General features: G+C 48.9%; 1 protein-coding gene across 2 annotated transcripts in view; it reads right to left on the bottom strand.

Moving 5' to 3' along the window:
* The window catches only part of SFXN5 (sideroflexin 5), a 97,860-nt gene that overhangs the window by 31,916 nt on the left and 46,368 nt on the right, over window positions 1–19,576 (bottom strand). For both annotated transcript variants that reach the window (XM_050321068.1, XM_050321069.1), the window contains 5 exons: window positions 19,109–19,165; window positions 18,206–18,271; window positions 7,074–7,164; window positions 2,333–2,448; window positions 339–424 (listed from right to left, as the gene is read on the bottom strand). In XM_050321068.1, coding sequence (XP_050177025.1) covers window positions 339–424; window positions 2,333–2,448; window positions 7,074–7,164; window positions 18,206–18,271; window positions 19,109–19,165 — 416 coding nt within the window. The remainder of the gene's footprint in view (window positions 1–338; window positions 425–2,332; window positions 2,449–7,073; window positions 7,165–18,205; window positions 18,272–19,108; window positions 19,166–19,576) is intronic.

Here is a 19,576-nt window from a genome sequence, read left to right as displayed (position 1 = left end):
TGCTCCCAGGGAACAGGGACAGGAGGAGAGGGAACGGCCTCCAGGCTGTGCCAGGGGAGGTTTAAATTGGATACTGGGAAAATTCCTTCCTGGAAAGGGTTTTCCATCCCTGGCACAGCTGCCCAGGGCAGTGGTGGATCCCCATCCCTGGAGGGATTTAAAATCCCTGTGGATGTGGCACTTGGGGACAGGGGTCAGTGGTGGCCTTGGCAGTGCTGGGGATTGGTTGGAGGGGGGTTTTCCAACCCAAACAATTCTGTGACTATAAAATAGCAGTGATGAAACCTACTGAGGATCTTTTATCCCTTGCAAATCTCCCCTTCAGCCCCAACACTTACTTTTCCAGTAGGGACATGATAATTGGAGGTAGAACCAGTATAGGCATGGGCAGGACCACTCTGGTCAGGGCTGTTTCCAGCAGCGCCTGCGAAGGGAAAACAAACAAACAGACCTGTGACACTTCAAACAAACCCTGGGATGTACCTGCTGAGCTCAGAAAAGCCTTGGCTGGTCTTTTTTTGTGTGTGTTGTTCATGTGATTGAAAGCACCAGCTGCCTGGAAGATGTGGTGAGGTGAAATAACTCACTGTGGGCCCGGCAGCAGCTTCAACTCTTCCCCCCTCCACTGAGTTTTGATTTCAGTTCCATGAACTGGGAGAATGAGCACCTCATTGCCTGCTCCAAGACTTGCTGCTGGTTTTTAATCACTGGTGGTTTATTGCAAAGTATTGTAACAAACAGGGGGTTCTCCTCTCCCAGGAAAACACACAGACTGTGGAAGGACTGTTGTCCCTCCACTGGTGCTTTCTCCCTGGCAAAATTCACCAGGAAGCAGCAAACAAAGCAGCTTGATATATATATAAAATACCTTGAGACCTAGAGAAGATTTTTCAAAGGAACAGAATTGCCTTCCAGTCCTTTCCAGGGCCTAAAGGGGCTCCAGGAGAGTTGGAGAGGGACTGGGGACAAGGCATGGAGGGACAGCACACAGGGAATGGCTTCCCACTGCCAGAGGGCAGGGAGTGATGGGATATTGGGAAGGAATTCCTGTGAGGGTGGGGAGGCCCTGGTACAGGTTGCCCAGAGAAGCTGTGGCTGTCCCTGGATCCCTGGAAGTGTCCAAGGCCAGGTTGGAGCAACCTGGGCTAGTGGAAGGTGCCCCTGCCCATGGCAGGGGGTGGAACTGGGTGGTCTTTAAGGTCCCTTCCAACCCAAACCATTCCACAATTCTCTGTCACAGGAACATCCACAGGAGCTCCTCAGGACCCTTCACTCACAACAACCTCTCAGAGAGGTGCAGTGTGTTCCACGAAGGATCTGCCAAATCTCACGTGACAAAACCCAGCACTAAGCTGTTCAGGAAGAAGAACAGCTTAGGACTCCATGGCAGCTGAGCAGAAGTTCTCAGAACTCCCAAATTTTAAGTTTAAACCCCACCTACATCGCCCTTACAGCACCTTCCCTTTTCTTATTTATTTTCCCTCTTGTCTGTCTTCCCCTCAACCATCAGGATGGAGAGGGGAACTTTGGTCCCGAAGCCAGTTGATACAAGTGAGGAAAACTGGCTCAAATCAGTATCCCTGAGCCCTTCAACAGATTGTTTTAATCTCCCTGTTAAACAACAATATGGAGAGATATTAGAGAGCTCCCATTTCTCGCCGAGGACTGCAAATCTGTACATTAATTGCTGTCTATGAAGTGCCTTAAGAGCCTTGGACAGAAGGAGGGAGAGAAATGCCAAGCATTATATTATTAACTCCTCTGCCTGGGCGTGTGCTTGGGTACATGCTTTACATTTCAGATGAAAGCCCACTTGGGAACAATCAGATGATGCTCAGCAAACAAAACCATGCAGGAAGGGATGAAAAGGGAAAAAAATTCCAGGCAGATGGTGGGGGGGTAGGTTACAGGGAAAAACAAGCCAGGTGTTGGGACGAGGGTAAAAACATCTGGCTGCCCTCCCAGAGCTCTGCTTGGCAACTTTTAGTGCAGTTTTGACAAGGGAAGGGTTAAAAAGCTGCTCGGCTCGGAGTCGTCCTCATTTGGAAAAAGGTGTAAGTTATCTTTGCTTTGTATCCAACAGGAACTGCTCACAAGTTTTCCCACAAAGAATTCCTGTGAAAGCATCAGGGCAGTACAGGATCTTCCCACGTCAGTCTGTGCCCCCCCAGACCAGCAAGGTCAGTCCCCAAACGAGCCCCTGTCTGCCAGAACATTCAAAATGACGGGCAAAGCTCATCTCCTTCCAGCCCTGGATTCCTACACCTGTGGGATTCGTGGAGCCTGGAATCCAGGCGAGTCCCAGCCCTCCAGGAACATCCCAGGCACGTACGTGTTTGGCAGCAATTCTGGAGGAGCCGACGATGTTCCCGTTGTTGTCCAGCACGTCAATCCCTTCTTCCAGCTCCGTGTGCCTCATCAGGACGACGTTGCAGATGTTGGCACTGGCTGAGGATGGGAAAAGCAGGATGATTAGCCCTGGTCAACACCCAAGGGCAGCTTCTTCAGCTTTCCATCCTTTCCTTCCACCAACCTTCTGCAAGTTGCTCTTATCCCAAGACAAAGGTGGGATTCTTCAGGGGAGAATAATAACCAAGATCATTTTCTTTACTTGCCAAACAATCAGGAATGCCAACGAGGAGCTGTTGATGCACAGCTGCCTCTTCTGATGGGCCATCCCTGGGTGGGATTGTGCCCTGCCCAAACCAGCACAGAAACTCTTGTTAAGTAAAGGATTTTCACAGAATCATGGAATGGTTTGGGTTGGAAGGGACCTCTCATAGCCATCTAGTCCACCCTCCTTCCATGGGCAGGGACACCTTGCACTATCCCAGGTTGCTCCAAGTCCAACCTGGCCTTGGACACCTCCAGGGATCCAGGGGCAGCCACAGCTGCTCTGGGAAAATAAGGAAAAATAGTCAGGAGGAGCAGTGGAAGGTCTGGTGGAAGATGTGCCTGCCCATGGCAGGGGGTTTGGAACTAGACAGTCTTTAAGGTCCCTTCCCACCCAAACCATCCCATGATTCCATGATCTCACACATTTTAGGGTGGAAATGGCTCCATGGGCTTACTTTCTGCAGTTACAAACCCGTCTCTTCCCTTTACCAGTATTTTTCTGAGCGATGAGGGCTCTTCATCCCACCTGACATTGTCCAGCCCTGCACCCACAGCACAGGTGGAAGCAGGTCCAGGACCCTTTCTGACCCCTCCTTGCCCACCCTGTGGCTTTTGCAGCCTCGAGATGACCCCAAATCCTGCTCCTCGAGCCATGTGTGAAGAGTTAGGGTTGACAAACCCCCTTCCAGGTGCAGCCCCTCACCGGGGCTCAGCTGCTCCCTAAATTCTTCCCCGGAAAAGCTGCTAATCCCTCCAAAACTTTAGGGTTTGACAAACTGGCATTTTCCAGCACCTCCCCACCACCACGTTTCGCCTCAAACTTTCCGACCAGAACTAAATCCAAACCCACTGTCGCTGCAAGCAGCGCCGCTTTCCAAAAATGCGCTTCTGTGCTGCCTGACGGGTTAATATTCGCTAATTAATCTCAACTCATGTCATATAACAAATGTCTAATTTTTTTGAGGGTGGTGGGTGGGTGAGCCCTGTACGAACGCAGCTCCCTGCAATCAAGGATGATTTGTGGTGACAAATGCTCCTTACACTCGAGAGGGAGAGGAACACACACACACACACATGCACACTCTGTCTCTCTCTCTCCAACATTCCAACTACGGGACCGCTCTTCCCGTCTATCAAAAAGAATCTGTGTTACCAGCCCTTCAGCTCCTTCAGCCCAGTTAAAAAAGCAAACAGGCAGTTCATTTAAAGAAAGTTTAGCTCCATCCCCCCTACCACCACCACCTTGTTGGTTTTTTTGGTTTTTTTTTTTTTAACACTCGCATGCCCCGTTTCTTCTACTTGTCAATCAAGACTGAGCGGATTAAAAACAACAACATCAGTGGAGATGCTCTGGCCAAGGATGCAGCAGCACAAGGTTGCTGTGAGACTCAGGATGGGGTGGCCAGGCCTGAAGCTCCCAAAATGCTTCTCTGGATTCGCTGACCTGGTCCCCAAACTCAAAAACCTGATTCCAGCCCATTTGTCTGAGATGGGCAACTCACTGGACTGCTCCCCTTCTGCTTCCTGAGAGAGCAGAAAATGCTGCTAATGATGGCTAAATTTGGATTTTATGGATGTCTCAAACACTGGGGGGAGAAATAAAGAAATTTCTGTGCAGACAAATTGATTTTCAGAATTTGGGAAGGAATTGTGGTGATAAAGCCTGGAAACTCCTGCTGTGAAAACACTCTGTGGTGTATTGGAAAATGGGGTTCAGACACCAAAACAAGCTACTTTTATATGTTTTTATATATATATTTTCTATACCAGGGTGCTCTCCACACACTAAACACATCCTTGTGTGTCACCTAAACACATGTAACAATTTTAACCATGCACACACACTAAAAAAAAACCTCAGGGAGATGAAATCCTTCATCCCTCTCCCATTCCTGTCATAAGCATCTTTCTACAGCTTTAACTTCCTTCAGAGCAGGTTTGGGATGCAATTTTGGGGGTTTTGTGTGGGGTTTTTTAGCCAAAACTTCTCCAGTGACACCCATTACCTCGGTGGCAGCTCTTTACACCCAGTTCTTGGGAAAAAGAGGGGAAATTGGGTTGGTTGCAATGACCCTGGGCATTGATATCCTTCCCCACCCCATCCCTGAGAAAGGACCAAGCCCCTCCTTGCTCAAACTGAGTTCTCCAGAACACAGCTCCAGCACACTCCCTGTTCTTTCCACAGAGAACACCTTCACCAGATGATGCTCCAGGGTGGCCAACATCAACCCCAAACCCCTTTTATGCCAGGGCAGCCACTGGCTCTGCAAAACCTTGGCCATCTCCACGAGCTGCTCCACCTGGATTGGTTTGCTGGATCCACCCCCTGGGACTGGGGAGAGGTTTTTTTTGGAAAAGCACATGATTTTCAGCTGCTACAGACTAACTTTGGAGGAGTGTGAGGGCGTGGCCCACCCTCCTGGCACCACTTTATGTCCTACAGGCAGAACTTCTGCAGATAGGGGTTGTTTTATGGTGCAAAGACAACTGTTCCACCATCCAGAGGAGACACACAACATGCAGAGCATCTCTGAGGGCAGCAAGACCCCCAGATCAGCTTTCCCAGTGCCCACCCAAAGCTTTTTGGAGCCTCTGTGGATATTTCTGCTGGGAATCTTGTTCCCTTCCATCCAAACAGTAGCTGCCCATCCCCAAGTCTCCATCTCCTGTGATAATTTGGGATGAGAGACCATAAAGCTTTGGGGCATCCCTTCAGTTTTCCAGCTGTTACCAACCACAGCTGGAGATCAATGGAAAAGGGAAAACTGCTTAGTGGGAGTGGTTTCAGAGAATCCCAGAACTGCTAAGCTTGGAAAAGACCTCTAGGATCATGAAGTCCAACCCTTCCCCCAGGTCCACCACTAACCCATGTCCCTGAGTGCCACATCCCCCCCAGAAATATTGGTTTGTTTTTTTGGGGGAGCAAGAGCTGTCTTTTCACGTAGAAAAAGAGAAATTCTGCCTTTTTGCCAGGGGCTGGTGGTTCAAAAGTAATTGGGAGACGAGTCTTAATTAAACAGTTTGTCCAGGTCTGCAAAACCAATAACTCACAGCTTTCTGAACCACCAAACAGCAATTAGTGGGAGGACTCCTGATGTCCTGGCACATAAGGAAGCATGACGGTACACAAATAAAATAGGAGCTGGAGAATTAATTACAGGCTAAACAAATTAATTATGGGTCCTCAATCAATGCCAACACAAACGTAACCTCTCCCTCCTCACACCTTGGGATGAAAATAGATCAACCCGGCAGCAAAGGCTCCCTGCTTGACTCAAACCCCGCCCTGGAGCTGCCTCCCGGGGCTTGAACTCACCCCAAGAGCCCTCCTGGTTATAAAAACCCAGAGAAAATTGAACCCCCCTAAAAGATATTCCAGGAAAATCCAGGAAAATAATGTAATAATGTCAACAGATCCTCTGTGTACAAGGAGAGGGCTCAGGAACAAGAGGGAGTGCAAAGCCCAGACCACAATCCCTGTCACCCCCTGCTCTGCAGGCAGAGCAAGAGGCTGTTTTTCTGGAAGAAAAGGGGGGAAAAAAACCCGCAGGAACTCAGGAACTGAAGTCTGGAGTGTCAGAGCAAGCAGATCTATGTTAAAAAAGGAGCAGAAGGACCAGAGAGCAACAATTAAAGGGGCTCAGGTAAAGGGGCTGAGCATCCTCAAGCGAAGCTCCAAGGATGTGGCACTTGCACAGCAAAAGGGAAAAGCTTAAAGGAAGGTTTTGCATTAAATGGCTGAAGAGGGACCTGGAACAGGGAGCAAACCCCCTTTGTTTACTGATTTCCTCCATTCTTGGGCAATTTTTGCACCAACTTTATAAATGAACAAGCTCATGGAAAACTTTCCCTAAAGCCACTGGTGATTTTTTGATGGCTAAAATAACTCACCATTTGCTGAAGGTTGTTACCAGAGGCTCCAGCAAAGGCTGAGTCCAGCCTGTCCCTCCCCTCACTCAGCAAATAGTCAATAAAATGCTGGTAAAATGCTCCAAAAAGCCTTAACTCTTCACACACTTCAGTCTGTTTTTAATCAGCGGCTCTCAGCAATCTGTATATTCAGAGCAGAACCATTTCATTGCATTTTACTGTAAACCAACCACAGTGCCACCACTCACCTGAAGATCTGATTTTGACATGATTGAAACCAGGCCTTGCAAATTAAAGGCTCTCGGATTTGAACGGACCAGGACTGGCCAACACCGATCGTGTTTTTTTAAGCTGCTTGAGAGTGGAAAGTGCAGCTGAGAAGCCTCGTGAGCTGCCTCCAGCTTGGCACCATCTTCCTGCCAAAACGCTGCCAAACCACCCCACCACTGTCTGCACCCACTCAGGGACCCACCACTGATGGGACACCAGCAGGAAAGCAGGAATTAGGTGTCCATCCCAGTGGCTTTTGGCCACCAGCAGGTTTGCAGGCAACACTCTGAATACAAAGGAAAGGTGTTGTTTCTTACCGACAGCAGGGAACGGCACAAACCTCTGGATCAGGAGACGAGTGGCCGGGGTAAACTTGTTTGCTCTCTGAATCAGAACGTTAAGGCCCACCTTGGAATGGGAAAAAAAACAAACCAAAACGAAAAAAACAACAAACCAGAGGTGCAGAGACAGTTAATTACAAGCAGCAGGGCAGATGTCACAGCTTGCAGACACTTTGGGGTCTCACCCCACACAGTTTAGAGAACTAAACCCCCCACACTGTAGGGTTTCACTGTGTTGGGTTCAACCCCTTATCCAACAAAGGGATAAATCCAACTGCTGGGCTTAAATGAAGGGTTGATCCCAACTGTTTGGCTTACTGAGAGGCTTGAACCCAACTCTTGGGCTTAAATGAAGAATTGAACCCAGCTATTGAGTTTAAACCCTTTCCAGCTAAAAGACAAGCAAGAAACCACTGAACACCTTTCAGTCCTTCTGGAAATCCCTTAGCTCCATTTTTAACCAGTTCACCAGCACTTTCCACATCCAGCACCAAATCCTTGGTGCTGGGAACCCTCACCTGGCTGGGAAAAAGCCAAATATCAGTGGTGGTGGTGGCCCAACACAATTCATTCCTTCTCCAGGGTGTGTAAAAACTACACCACCCCACTCCAATATAAACCTTTGGGCTATAGAGTTTATTATAACCATGGATCAGTTTTTGTTGCCTCCTCCAACACTTGATTAATGCTCTCCATAGTTTTTCATGGATCTAAGTAATTCAGGTGTTAATATAAACTAGTAAGGAGGAGTGTTGCTGCCTCATTAAGTCTCAGGTTGATAATAAGTGACAGTTGGGAGAACCTCCATCAAAATTGTTTTCAGGCAGAAATGGGGTTAAAAATTAAACAAACCCATTCAAGGGGAATGACTTCTGTCTTCATATGACTTCAGATTACTCTCCCTCACGATATTTGCTCTTTGTCATCCAAAAAAACCTCCCAAACCTCAAAAGCACGAACAAAACCCAACAGCCCCAAGACAGGAATTTTCAACTGGAAACGTGAGCCTTCAGCAACGTGTGGCCAAAGAGTTTGCAGCCAAAAACGCAGCAAAATTTAAGAAAAAAAAAAAAAAAAATTCAGCCAAAGCCAAAAAGCTGCCAGCAAATTTGGGGGGTTTCAAGATGAAAAGCAAAGCAGGGGAGAACATATTTTGTGAGCTGCTCCATTATACATGAATCCGCAGCGCATCCCAACTTTTCAGAGGCTGAGAGGAAGATGTTGAGAAGAACAACTGCTGGGTAAGCCCTGCATAAGTAAAGTGCTGGTTTTCAAACCCTGGGAAGTATTTCCAGAGCCTTTGCCCAAGGCTTTCACCGAGACCCCCAAGCAGGAACCCTTCCTCTTGTCCTCAGCCAACACGGCTCTAATGCTGAGCCCAAGAGAGTCCTGGTGGTGCTTGTTGGTCTGGGCAACAACCAGGGGTTTATCTTGATCTTCCCCCCACCTTCAAAAATGACTGAATTAATTTTTTTCCTACGTTTTCCAAGTGTTGGGATGTGCATTTTCAAAACCTCAGTGCTTCCAGAAACTGTAAAGCAGCCTGAGATGTGTGGCTTGAAGAATGAGACGTTTTGAAGCCTGGCTCTGCTGCTCTCGCCCCGTGGATTTGGGCATTGACAGCCTGGATATGGTTAATCTGCACTGATGACAAATTCTGTTGGGTTTGCAGCCTCCTCTTGCAGGTTTGATGGAGGGATTTGACCATGAAGAGGAAGAGCAGCAGCTTTTGAAAGAGAAAAGAGGAACCTGGGAGAGGCACCACTGTGAAGCCACGGCTAATAAAAGCATTTTACATTCAGATTCAATTGGAGGAAGTCGCTTCCCCACTTACAGCAACCACCCTGCTGGGAACACGAAATTAAATGTTGCTGTAGATTTAAATCCAATCTCCCAAATTCCCAACACAAGGACTAGACAGAGGAAACTAATGAGGGTTTGTTTTCTACAGTTTGGAAATTGCTTTAGCCAATCTGTGAACTCTTTCCTGCAGGTCAGGAAGTGGGATGAGGGTAAACAGGTCAAGGAGAGCATCTGACAAAGAGCAGGGACTCCTCAACCCTGATAAGGGAAAGGGCCATCAGCAAGGAGAGGTTAATGAGTTTAATTACATGGGGCTGCCAAAGGACACTGTTGAGGCAAAGTCATCACCAAAAATCAACTGCAGGATTACTGTTGTGATCCTCCCCCATCCTACATATCCAACCTAAACCTCTCCTGGTGCAACTTAGGGCTGCTTCCTCTTGTCCTATGGGCTCCCTTTGCAGCTCAGTACAGAGAAATGAGCTTTTTGAAGGGTTTTCATTCTTCTCCCAGGGGGTTCAGTGCAGTCCTGGTTTGGGATATTCATAGAATCATGGAATGGTTTGGATTGGAAGGGACCTTGAAGATCATCCAGATCTGCCACGGGACACCTTCCACAAGACCAGCTTGCTCCAAGCCCCATCCAGCCTGGCCTTGGACACTTCCAGGGATGGGGAGTCATCCACATATTCCTACACTATGACCTGGATTAGAGGACAAATCCAGCTTTTTTCAAATTGCCTGGTTTGTTGAGGTTTCTTCCTGCAGAGCACTTCCTTGATCTGGCTGATGGAGCATCCCAAAAATTTGGGGGAAGCCGGACACAGGGATACATTACACAACATTTCCTAAAATCCCGCAACACGAAACCGGCACCAAACACCTCAACAGGAGGGAAACCTTCCTCAGGGCTCTACTGTGCCTCTGGCACCACTCTGCCTTCCCTCCCTCCCTCTTCCTCAAGAATTCCTGCTATTTATTTTGCCACCAGGTTTGTTTTCAGCATCAACAACATTATCTCAGCAGAAGGACAATGTTTGCGATGTCGCCGCACCTCGAAACCGGGACCACCAAACACCATCACACAGACCAACATTTCTGCTTCCTTTGCTTCCCCTTCTTGTCTCAAATACCTCCCACCTGACGTCCACCACGGCACAAGTTTTAAATCAGGAATCTTATTACAAAATCCTTGATTTCCCCTCTTCCTTTTATTAAGATTTTTGAAGCCCGAGAGATGGTTTTTCGATACCTGAAGTCAGCAACGACCAAACCGGTTTGCTAAAGGTCTAACCCTGCACCTCTTAAACCAGTTCTAGTGCAGGAAATACATTCAAAAAGCCCAAGAAGTTATTTCACTTAATTTTGAGAGGGAATTCTAATAAAATATAGGAATGTGAAGAGTTCAGGGAGCAAGGTGGACAGTGCTTGGTAGGTGACACCACTGAAGTGTCACTGAGCAGCTCTCCAGACTTTGTCAACTGTGCTGGGGAAATCTTCACTGATTTTAGGGATTCAGCTTTGGGAAATCCCTGACCACTGCAGTTGGAGCTGGCTGCTCCAAGTGACCTAGGAAGTCCACTTGGAAGGAAGGATTGGCTCCAAAAAAAGAGCTTATCCTTCATCCCTCCAATCACCAGATTGCTGGATTCGAACACTAATTGCATCTGATGAGTCCCAAACAGCCAAGCTGAAGAAAAGAGCATTAGGAGAAGGAAGGAAAAAACTCATTCATTAGGGCTGGGAGGTGAAGAGGCTGGGAGAGATGGAAAACTGGGCTGTTTCCCAACTGGAGCCTTACCAAGTCAAGGAGAACAGAATGGAGGAGTCTAAGGGAAGGGAAAAGCAATAAGGATCTGTTTGGAGAAGGAAGTTAGAGAGGAGCAAGAGTGTGGAAAGGAGGATATGTCACACCCAAGATGACTGGAAGAAGGGATGACCACAGCAATTCCCAAGTGGATTTTTCTATGGGGAAAAAGAAATTGGTGTAGAGTTCTTGAGAAAGAAGCAAGATTGCAGGAGAGGTAGGAGCAGGAAAACAGGGGATTCATGCTGAGAATGAGACAAACTTGGTTTGGAAGATGATGGAGAGAGGAGGACGGTGGGATCCATGCCCCAGACAAGAGGTTGTTGTCTCAGTATCAAGTTTTCCATGCACCTGGGCCCTGGACCACACCTGGGTGTGGTGGGGCTGGGCAGGGGCAGAGGGAAACGGCATCCATGGGAATAAATCTGCTGGAAACAAAGAAACACCACTGGAACAAGAGAGAAAATGTTGCAGAGAAGGAGATGGAGCTGGGAAGGCAGCACTCAAATAATCACAGAACAGTTTGGGCAGGAAGGGACCTTAAGGATCATCTAATTCCACCACCCTGCCATGGTCAGGGACACCTTCCACCATCCCAGATTGCTCCAAGCCCCATCCAACCCGGCCTTGGACACTTCCAGGGATGGGGTTGGGAAGGACCTGGTGGTTGCCATGTGCTCCTAAATCCAGAGGCAGGACGGGAAGTGGCTGCTACAGCTCCAGTGATTTCTGAGATCAGTGGAAGAATTTCCAGGCTGGGTTTCCAGTCTGAATGATCCAACCACTCTCCTCTGGTGTCTGAACTCGGCACCTGTGAATCCACAAAGAAGAGGTGCAGGAACAGGGGATTTTTGATCCAGATTTCAGAGCCAGGCCCTGCTTCATTCAAAAGCAGCAAGCAGGAGTTTATCACTCCGACCCACCGTGATTTTCCTCCTGCCCCTGGCTGCCCAGCTCACCTCTGTGGAGGTTGCAGGCCATGCTCCATCCCCTCCCATCCCTCGCCCTGCTTCCCACCGACTTCCTCCGGCTTCCAAAGGTTCCTTGCCTGCCCTAAGCGAGGGACAGTCCTGAGGGCAGTGGGTGGCCTCCTGTGCTGTCTCACAGGCTGATTATGGGCCTCACACCACATTCACAGCCTGTCAATGCAGCCTCACAGACAATTATCAGGAAGAAGGAGCTGGGATTAGAAAAATCCGCAGGGGCACCTCCACCTACGGAGGAGAGCGAAAAATTGTGTGCCTGTGAGTTCAGTGTGTGCAAAGGGAGCAGGGAGGGAGGGACAGGCCATGGATGGGGGAACTGATGGCACAGGAGCTGACCTGGAGCAGGGATGCCCTCCCTGCCACGCTGAATTGGTCCAACACCTTCCTCACATGGGGGGAAAAAAAAAACCATCAAGATCCTGTTCTTCTATTGCTCATTAATTTTAGAAGTGCAATGAACCAGCCCAACTCTAATTTAATTAAAGTTCTTTGATTCTCCTTCTAGCTTTGGTCAGAGACCCTCAGGCATCACCTGGATGTGACTCTTGGGGATGGTCCTGTGCAGGGTCAAGAGTTGGACTCGACCATCCCTTCCATCTCTGCATATCCTGGGATTCTGGATTAAAACTGAGCTGTGGGAGTCAGGGCTCCAAGGGCAAGAGCCAACTGTGACCCAACCATTACAACATGAATATTATTTTCCAGAGATCAGCCTGTGTTTGAAGAGTCTTCACCTCTCAGCTTCCTTAGGAGAAGAGAAATAAAATATTTGGGCTGAAATCCTATGTGGTCCTGAATATCTTGGGTTGTAAGGGATGTTTTCCAGCAAAACCAGGAATCTAAAACTGCCCCATTTTTCTCCAGTTTTCACCTAGTTTGGTTTTATAGAAATTCAAGTTTAACTCCATAAACTTTCAGTTAGTGAAAGCACTGGGTGTGTGCACCCTGCAATAACCCAGAGCATCAGCAAATCCCACTGGCATCAGTTCCCCACCTCCACTGGCTTGTCCAGAGTCAGGATTCAGGGTCAGGAGGCACATCTAAAATGAGAAGACCTGGGTCTACCTGTGAAGAGATGCTTTAAACACCCTCCTGTCTGACCAGCAGTGACTCCAAGGTGAGTTGTTATAGGAGCTGACAGACCAAATTAAGGGCATCAATCACGTGATTTTTTAATCCAAGGTTACCTGGTAATGTAAGGCAAGAGGAAAAATCCAAGTGCTGAGCAGGTACATTTTAAGTGTGGAGATCAATCCAAAACATCCAGCCTGGCTGGCAGTCATGGTTACTGACACTTCATCTCTCTCTCTCTTACACAAAAGAAGACAAAACACCTACTTTTGTCAGAATTTAGCTCAGGTTGCTAAGTGAGAACAACATATTTATTTGTCCCTGTGCTGACGAGACCACAGATCCCAAACTTGGACTTAATAAAAACATTGTTAGAAGTCACAAACCCTGCTGTGTTTGAAAGGGGAAGGAGGGAGCTTGGGAATTGGGACAAACCCCACCATCCCTCCACATCAGAGAGGTCTGATCTCACATATGTGTCTTTGCTTTCCCTTTCACTGGGGGAGAATTGAAGCCCTGCCCAAGGGGGAATCCCAGGATGTGCTGAGCTGTAAGGGACCATCCAGTCCAACCCTCAGCCCTGCACAGGCCCAGCCCCAAGAGTCCCACCCTGTGCCCCAGAGGATCATCCCAACCCTCCTGGAGCTCTGGCAGCCTTGGGGCTGTGCCCACTGCCCTGGGGAGCCTGGGCAGTGCCAACCACCCTCTGGGGGAAGAACCTTCTGCTGAGATCCAACCTAAACCTCGGCTGTCACGAGACATTTCCTGGTTAACTTACACAACCCCATATAAAGAAAACACACTCTGTGTCCCTGCCAGGCTTCCCACAGCCTAATTAGAGCCCATCCAGTCATCAGGAAAGCCCCATGCCAGCAGCATGGATGCACGTGGCACCTCCAGGGAACGCGGAGTGGACAACAGATGGACAAAGGAGCCGACACCTGAGCAGGGAGCTGAGCGACAACACGCGGCCAAGTGGGGCTGGCAGGAGAGAGGAGACCCCTCAGAGAGCTGGCACAAGGTCTCCAGTAACACAAGGTGCAAGGTCTGGAGCTGCTCCTGGCAGAAGTTGAAGCCACGATCGTGGAAAATGAGAAACTGAGGGATAAAGATCTGATTTTAAGGCAGCGGCTGTGAGACACGTCGAGTAACCCAAGGACTCACCCCCACAGGCTCCAGGTGAGGCAGCCCCTGGGTCAACACCAGCAGTCACCAAGCTTGAAGGTCTGGGCACCAGTGGCAATGCAGAGACCAGAGAGTGGCTGCTCACAGCCCTTGCCTGGACCTGATTTAATTCTCAATCATTTCACGGCAGCCCCAAGAGTCCCTTCTGACCTCAGACTGAAGTCTGAGTCTGATGTCATAGCACTGAAGAGCTGGGTGAGAACCAAAAGGGATCAGCAAAGACACAGAAAATGAGGTTTGGATCTGAAATCAAGAGAATCCTAAAATGGTTTGGGATGGAAGGGACCTTCAGGATCATCCAGTGCCACCCCCTGCTATGGGCAGGGACACCTTCCACTATCTGAGGTTGCTCCAACCTGGCCTTGGACACTTCCAGGGATCCAGGGGCAGCCACAGCTTCTCTGAGCAGAAGAAACTTATTTTTATATATATAAATAATAATAATAATAATTATTATTATATATATAAAATTATAACATATAAAAAGCAGTCATTACCAACAAAATTGGCTTTCTGTAGCTTTTTTAACCTTTTAAAAGTGGGAAAAAAATAGCAGAGTTAAGAGAGTGTGTGTGTGTGTGTGAGCTGGAAAGAGTTTCTGCCTAATTACAAACCCTCTGATCTGCACAGCTCTTGGCACTGGAATATTTTGGGGCACAGAAAAAAAAAAATCCCAAACATTTAAAACACGCTTGGTCTTTCTCAAGTCTTTTTTACTCCTCTCTGCCTTTGTTTGCCTCGTTTAGGAGAACCAGCTGGTATTAATTGAGGTTCATACACCACCACCAGGAACAGCAGCCAGATCTGAGAAAATAAAGCCTAATCACAGGAATCCACTCAATTGTTTGGGAAAAAAAATAACAATTTTCGCTCAGAACAGAGGTAAAACAGGAGCTGTCAAAGGAAAAGGCAGGAAAGAGGCTGATGTTGGAAGAATGGGATAAAAATAAACGATAATCATAGAAGGAGAACCAGAAATTTTAGAGGTAGCCCAGAGAAGCTGTGGCTGCTCCATCCCTGGAACCAAGGCCAGGTTGGATGAGGCTTGGAGCAACCTGGGCTAGTAGAAGGTGTCCCTGCCCATGGCAGGGGGTTGGAATTGGGTGATTTTTGGGATCTCTTCCAACCCAAACATCTTTTCCAGCCTTACTTCAAGTGATTCCCTTCACCTGAGAAGAAATAAAATTCTGGACCCAGCAGAGCTTTCCTTGCACGAAGCTCTGTGTGAATCAGGTGGGCATGGGAGTAGGTGGAAAGAAAAGGGAGTACTGGGGGGAAAATATTGAAAAACATCAAGTAAAAGAATATTGATTCCTCCTCAGACTCATCCTGAAGGGCTGGAAATCAGGAGCTGTGGATGTAGCAGCAGCTCTGAGGGAGAAGCATCGCCCCTTTCCAACAGTGATTCCTCTCTGTCTAAACCAGGAAGAAAATCAGGCTATTTCCAAAGATTTCCTGCCATTTCTCCCATTGCAAGATGCATAAAGCCAAAACCTGAATAAGCAGTTTGCTTGTCCCTCTTGTAAAAGACAAGTGAGGATGAGGGGAAGGACAATCCCCCGTCAGCTGCTCCGTCCCTTCCCGCGTCGTTTGCCAACAGCAGACGTGGAAGGGGCTCACTTTAATTAATCCTGGCTCTCCACAGCCCACGGGAGGCTCCCACTGGGAGCTGATTTGTTGCTAACTGACAGCACAGAGCAGTTAATGAGGGCTGAGGACACCACGTAATGAACCTCAGGGCTATTTATTATTTGTCGTCGTGGTCGCCGTTTGCAAAAGACCCAAACTTGGCACTTGAGGAGACGCCGGTTATTAATCCAGGTATTTACCACCTAAAAACCCCTCCCTGCTCTGCAGGGTTTTCTCCACGCTGGGAAGTGAGCAGGGATTAAGTGCCTGTCAGGGATGAGGAGGACACAAGTTATTCCACAGTAACACAGAGATCAGGAGTGTCCCCAAAGGCTCCACTTGGAAGAAGACCCTCCTTCCAACATCAGGAAGAAGAAGGACCCACGAAGGCTTTTGCCCTTCTCCACCCCCCAGCTGCATCCACTGCAAAGTTCCTGCCTCCCTGGACCAATATTCTGACCCTCAGGGCACTGCAGCTACAAAGCACTGCTATTCCAGAGCTTTTCACATGCACCGAGGGCATCCCAGTGGATCAGGTGGGGCCATGGTGGCACTTACAAGAAGGCCACAAGAAACACCCCCTGGCAGGAGGATTTCCCCTTGCATGAGGCTGTAATTTTATTATCTGCAAGTCTCAGGGGAGCTCCTCATGCTGCTTTTCCCATGGGTTTCTCACAGCACCACTGATGGCCCCTCCTGCACTTCGAACATGTTGTTCTGCTTCAACTTCTTCGCAGGATCTGAGTCAGCCTTGGAGGAACCGAAGATTTCCAAGAACCTGCACCAGCTGTCCCAACACGGACACCTCCCAAAGCGGTTTCCTTACCAAAGCTCCTCAGGGTGCCAAAACTCTGCCAACATCACTCCTCCAGGTCTCCTGCCCCTCTAATCTGCCCCTGTTGCCGAAATGGAGAGGAGCATTAATGCCAACAAGGTAGAATTTTCATCACTGGGGCCGTGCTGGGGGGGTTGGAAGGCAGGCTGTGAGTGGCAGCAGCACATCAAGCCGGAGAACTTCGCTTTAGTCGTTCACGGGGTGGGAAAAATGCTGAGCTGAGGACTGAGGGGGACAGTTGAGCTCTCCCATGGAGGCTGTGGATGGAAAACAGCTGCTAACTGAAGCACTGAGGTTGGTGGGATGGGGATTTGGGTTATACTTCAGCTGGAAAAGCGTGGATTGGTGTGGGGACAGCTCCATGGGGTGTGGGAGCTCACACCGACACCGAGCTGGGCTGTGCAGGGTTAATTCTGCAGTGAAGGGGTAACAGGGGGGATACAGAGCAGGCCAAGCCAGAAACATGGAAAATTATCCAGCAGATGTGCATCCAACAAAATAGACAGTCCCCCCTCCAAACCTCAAGGCACTTCAACAACTCTGCACCCTCTGCAAAGTTGTCTGGCAGCTGCACAAGAGGTAAAATCAAACTTTCTGTGGCTTAAGAAAAGGAAAAAATCTTGGCCAAGGGGGGGAAATATCATTTTTTGGTATTTGCTGTGGGATCCTTAATGTTCCAGCAGGAAAGGTACAACCATTTACTTCAGAGGCTTACTTGAAAACCTGATGTAAGAAATAACTTCCCTGACTTTTCCTGAGAAATGTCCCTGTCCCTTTGGGAATGAGCTGACCCTGCTACCAATGTCAACTTGTGCTACTGGGAAATAGGAGTGTTAAAAGTCACAAGACAATGAATTTAATGATGTTTAAAGCTCCTCTCCCACAGGTTACTTCAGATATGACTTCAGAGGAGGCCACAGGCTCCAAGGACTGGAGCCCCTCTGCTCTGGAGCCAGGCTGGGAGAGCTGGGGGGGTTCCCCTGGAGAAGAGAAGGCTCCAGGGAGACCTGAGAGCCCCTGGCAGGGCCTAAAGGGGCTCCAGGAGAGCTGGAGAGGGACTGGGGACAAGGCCTGGAGGGACAGCACACAGGGAATGGCTTCCCACTGCCAGAGAGTGGGAGAGATGGGATATTGGGAAGGAATTGCTGGCTGGGAGGGTGAGGAGGCCCTGGCACAGGCTGGGCAGAGAAGCTGTGGCTGCCCCTGGATCCCTGGAAGTGTCCAAGGCCAGGTTGGAGCAACCTGGGCTAGTGGAAGGTGCCCCTGCCCATGGCAGGGGGTGAGACTGGATGATCTTTAAGGTCCCTTCCAACCCAAACCACTCCATGATTCCTCAATAAGATCTGAGCACCATTTCCAGCTTGAAAAATGTCCCCAGGTGGAAGATGCAATTCCGAGCACCGTGGATTGAGGTGCCAACCCACCAGGGGAACATCTCCAGAGTCCTGCCTCTCTTCAGCACCTCAGCTGCCACACCACCACCCTGCAGCCTCAAAGTGTCCCTTTCAATTTGGAATAGGCAAATTCACCCCCAGTTAATGGATAATTTGATAATTTGAGCTCACGGAGCAGCAAAGCCACAGGGCAGGGAGTTCTGGAAGCACATAGAAGTCTCCCTCTGGTGAAAAGCTTTGGCATGCATGGACAGACACACCTCAGGGTTACAGTGTTTCTGGTTATAAAGACTGAATTCTGCCAATTAAAAGACAAAAACATGCTTGGCAGCCCAAACAAGCATCTCCAAAGCACCGCGGCAAGTCATGAAAATAAAGAGATATAAAGAGTTACCCACTGCTATTGAGACAGCACTTATGACAGCTCCCAAGTAGCCCTGGATGAACTTGGATGTCGGAGAAGGCTTTGGAAAGAAAAAAAACAAAACATATTTTCCATAAACAAACTTCTGGTTATTAAAACGCAACCAAGTTTTTTTCATTTGTTTGGGTTTTTTTTGTTTGTTGTTTTTTTTTTGGTTTGTTTTGGTTTTATTTGTCTTAAAGCACAGACAGGTTGAATTTTGTCATATTGTTCTGTGACACATGGTCTGTCAGCAAGCAGAGGCAAAAGCGAGGGAAACAGTGGCCTCATGGGCGAGGTTAAAGGGAAAGGAAAATTAATTGGCATCAGAAAATTACAATAATAGCAGCTCAAAGGAAGGATGGGAACGAAATTCAGCAAATGGTACCAAATTAGCATTTTTACCCTCTAGTGCTGAACCCCAAACTCGCCACATTAAATATTTTGTCTTTGAAATGTTATCTCAGCGAGCTGGACGGTTTCCAGCTCGGCTTCCCACATCCTGACATGGGATGAATGAAGGCTGAGGAGGAGGAAGAGAGCGGGAGCAGCCCCTCCACTCCCTGGCAGCGCAGATGAAGCCCTGGGGAGCCAGCAGGGTGCTCATGGAGACACACCTTGTCCTGCCCAAAAACACTGATACTACTCAGCTTTGTGCTCATTTGCACACCAATTAAGCCCTCCCACCCCAGCCTGGGCTCAGAGCATCACTAATGAGCCTCCAGCCACGGCCAGACCCTCGTGCCACTCCCAGCTGGGGGTTCCACTGGGAGCCCACGCGGGAGAATGGCCGAGCTGTAAATCCCTCACGGAGTTTCTCCGTTAGCAGGGAAGAGACAGGACTTCTGTTTCCGTGTCAAAACAGCCCTGACGCGCCACATATGCTGGGCCTCCTCACCTTTGTCGCGTTGCGGTTTGCATAGTTGACGCAGGCGTTGTGGCTCTGGTTCAACCACTAGAGAGGGAACAAGGGGGAGACGGGCGTCAGCAGGACTTCAGGGAAAATAAATGGAGCTGTAAATGTGCGAGTTTTAAGGGGAAATCCATCTCCCTTCGGGCCCTGTTGCGGTTTTGCCCAGAGGGCAGTTCTGATTGCCTGGGAGCTTGATGTGCAACTCCTCTGCTGGCCCAATCCACGTCCACATGACACCTCAGTGCTATTGGTCTTTTATTTTCATGGAATCACAGAATCACTTGGGTTGGAAAAGACCTCTGGGATCATCGAGTCCAACCTGTGCCCCATCCCCACCTTGCCCCCCAGCCCAGAGCACTGAGTGCCACGTCCAGTCATTCCTTGGACACCTCCAGGGATGGGGACTCTGCTGGCTCCCTGGGCAGCCCCTACCAATGTCTAATCAGCCTTTCT

Source organism: Myiozetetes cayanensis, unplaced genomic scaffold (assembly GCF_022539395.1).
Source record: "Myiozetetes cayanensis isolate MyiCay16 unplaced genomic scaffold, myiCay2020 scf26, whole genome shotgun sequence".
Lineage (NCBI taxonomy): Eukaryota > Metazoa > Chordata > Aves > Passeriformes > Tyrannidae > Myiozetetes > Myiozetetes cayanensis.
Note: the sequence above shows the minus strand (reverse complement) of the source record. Positions and strands in the feature narration are given on the sequence as shown.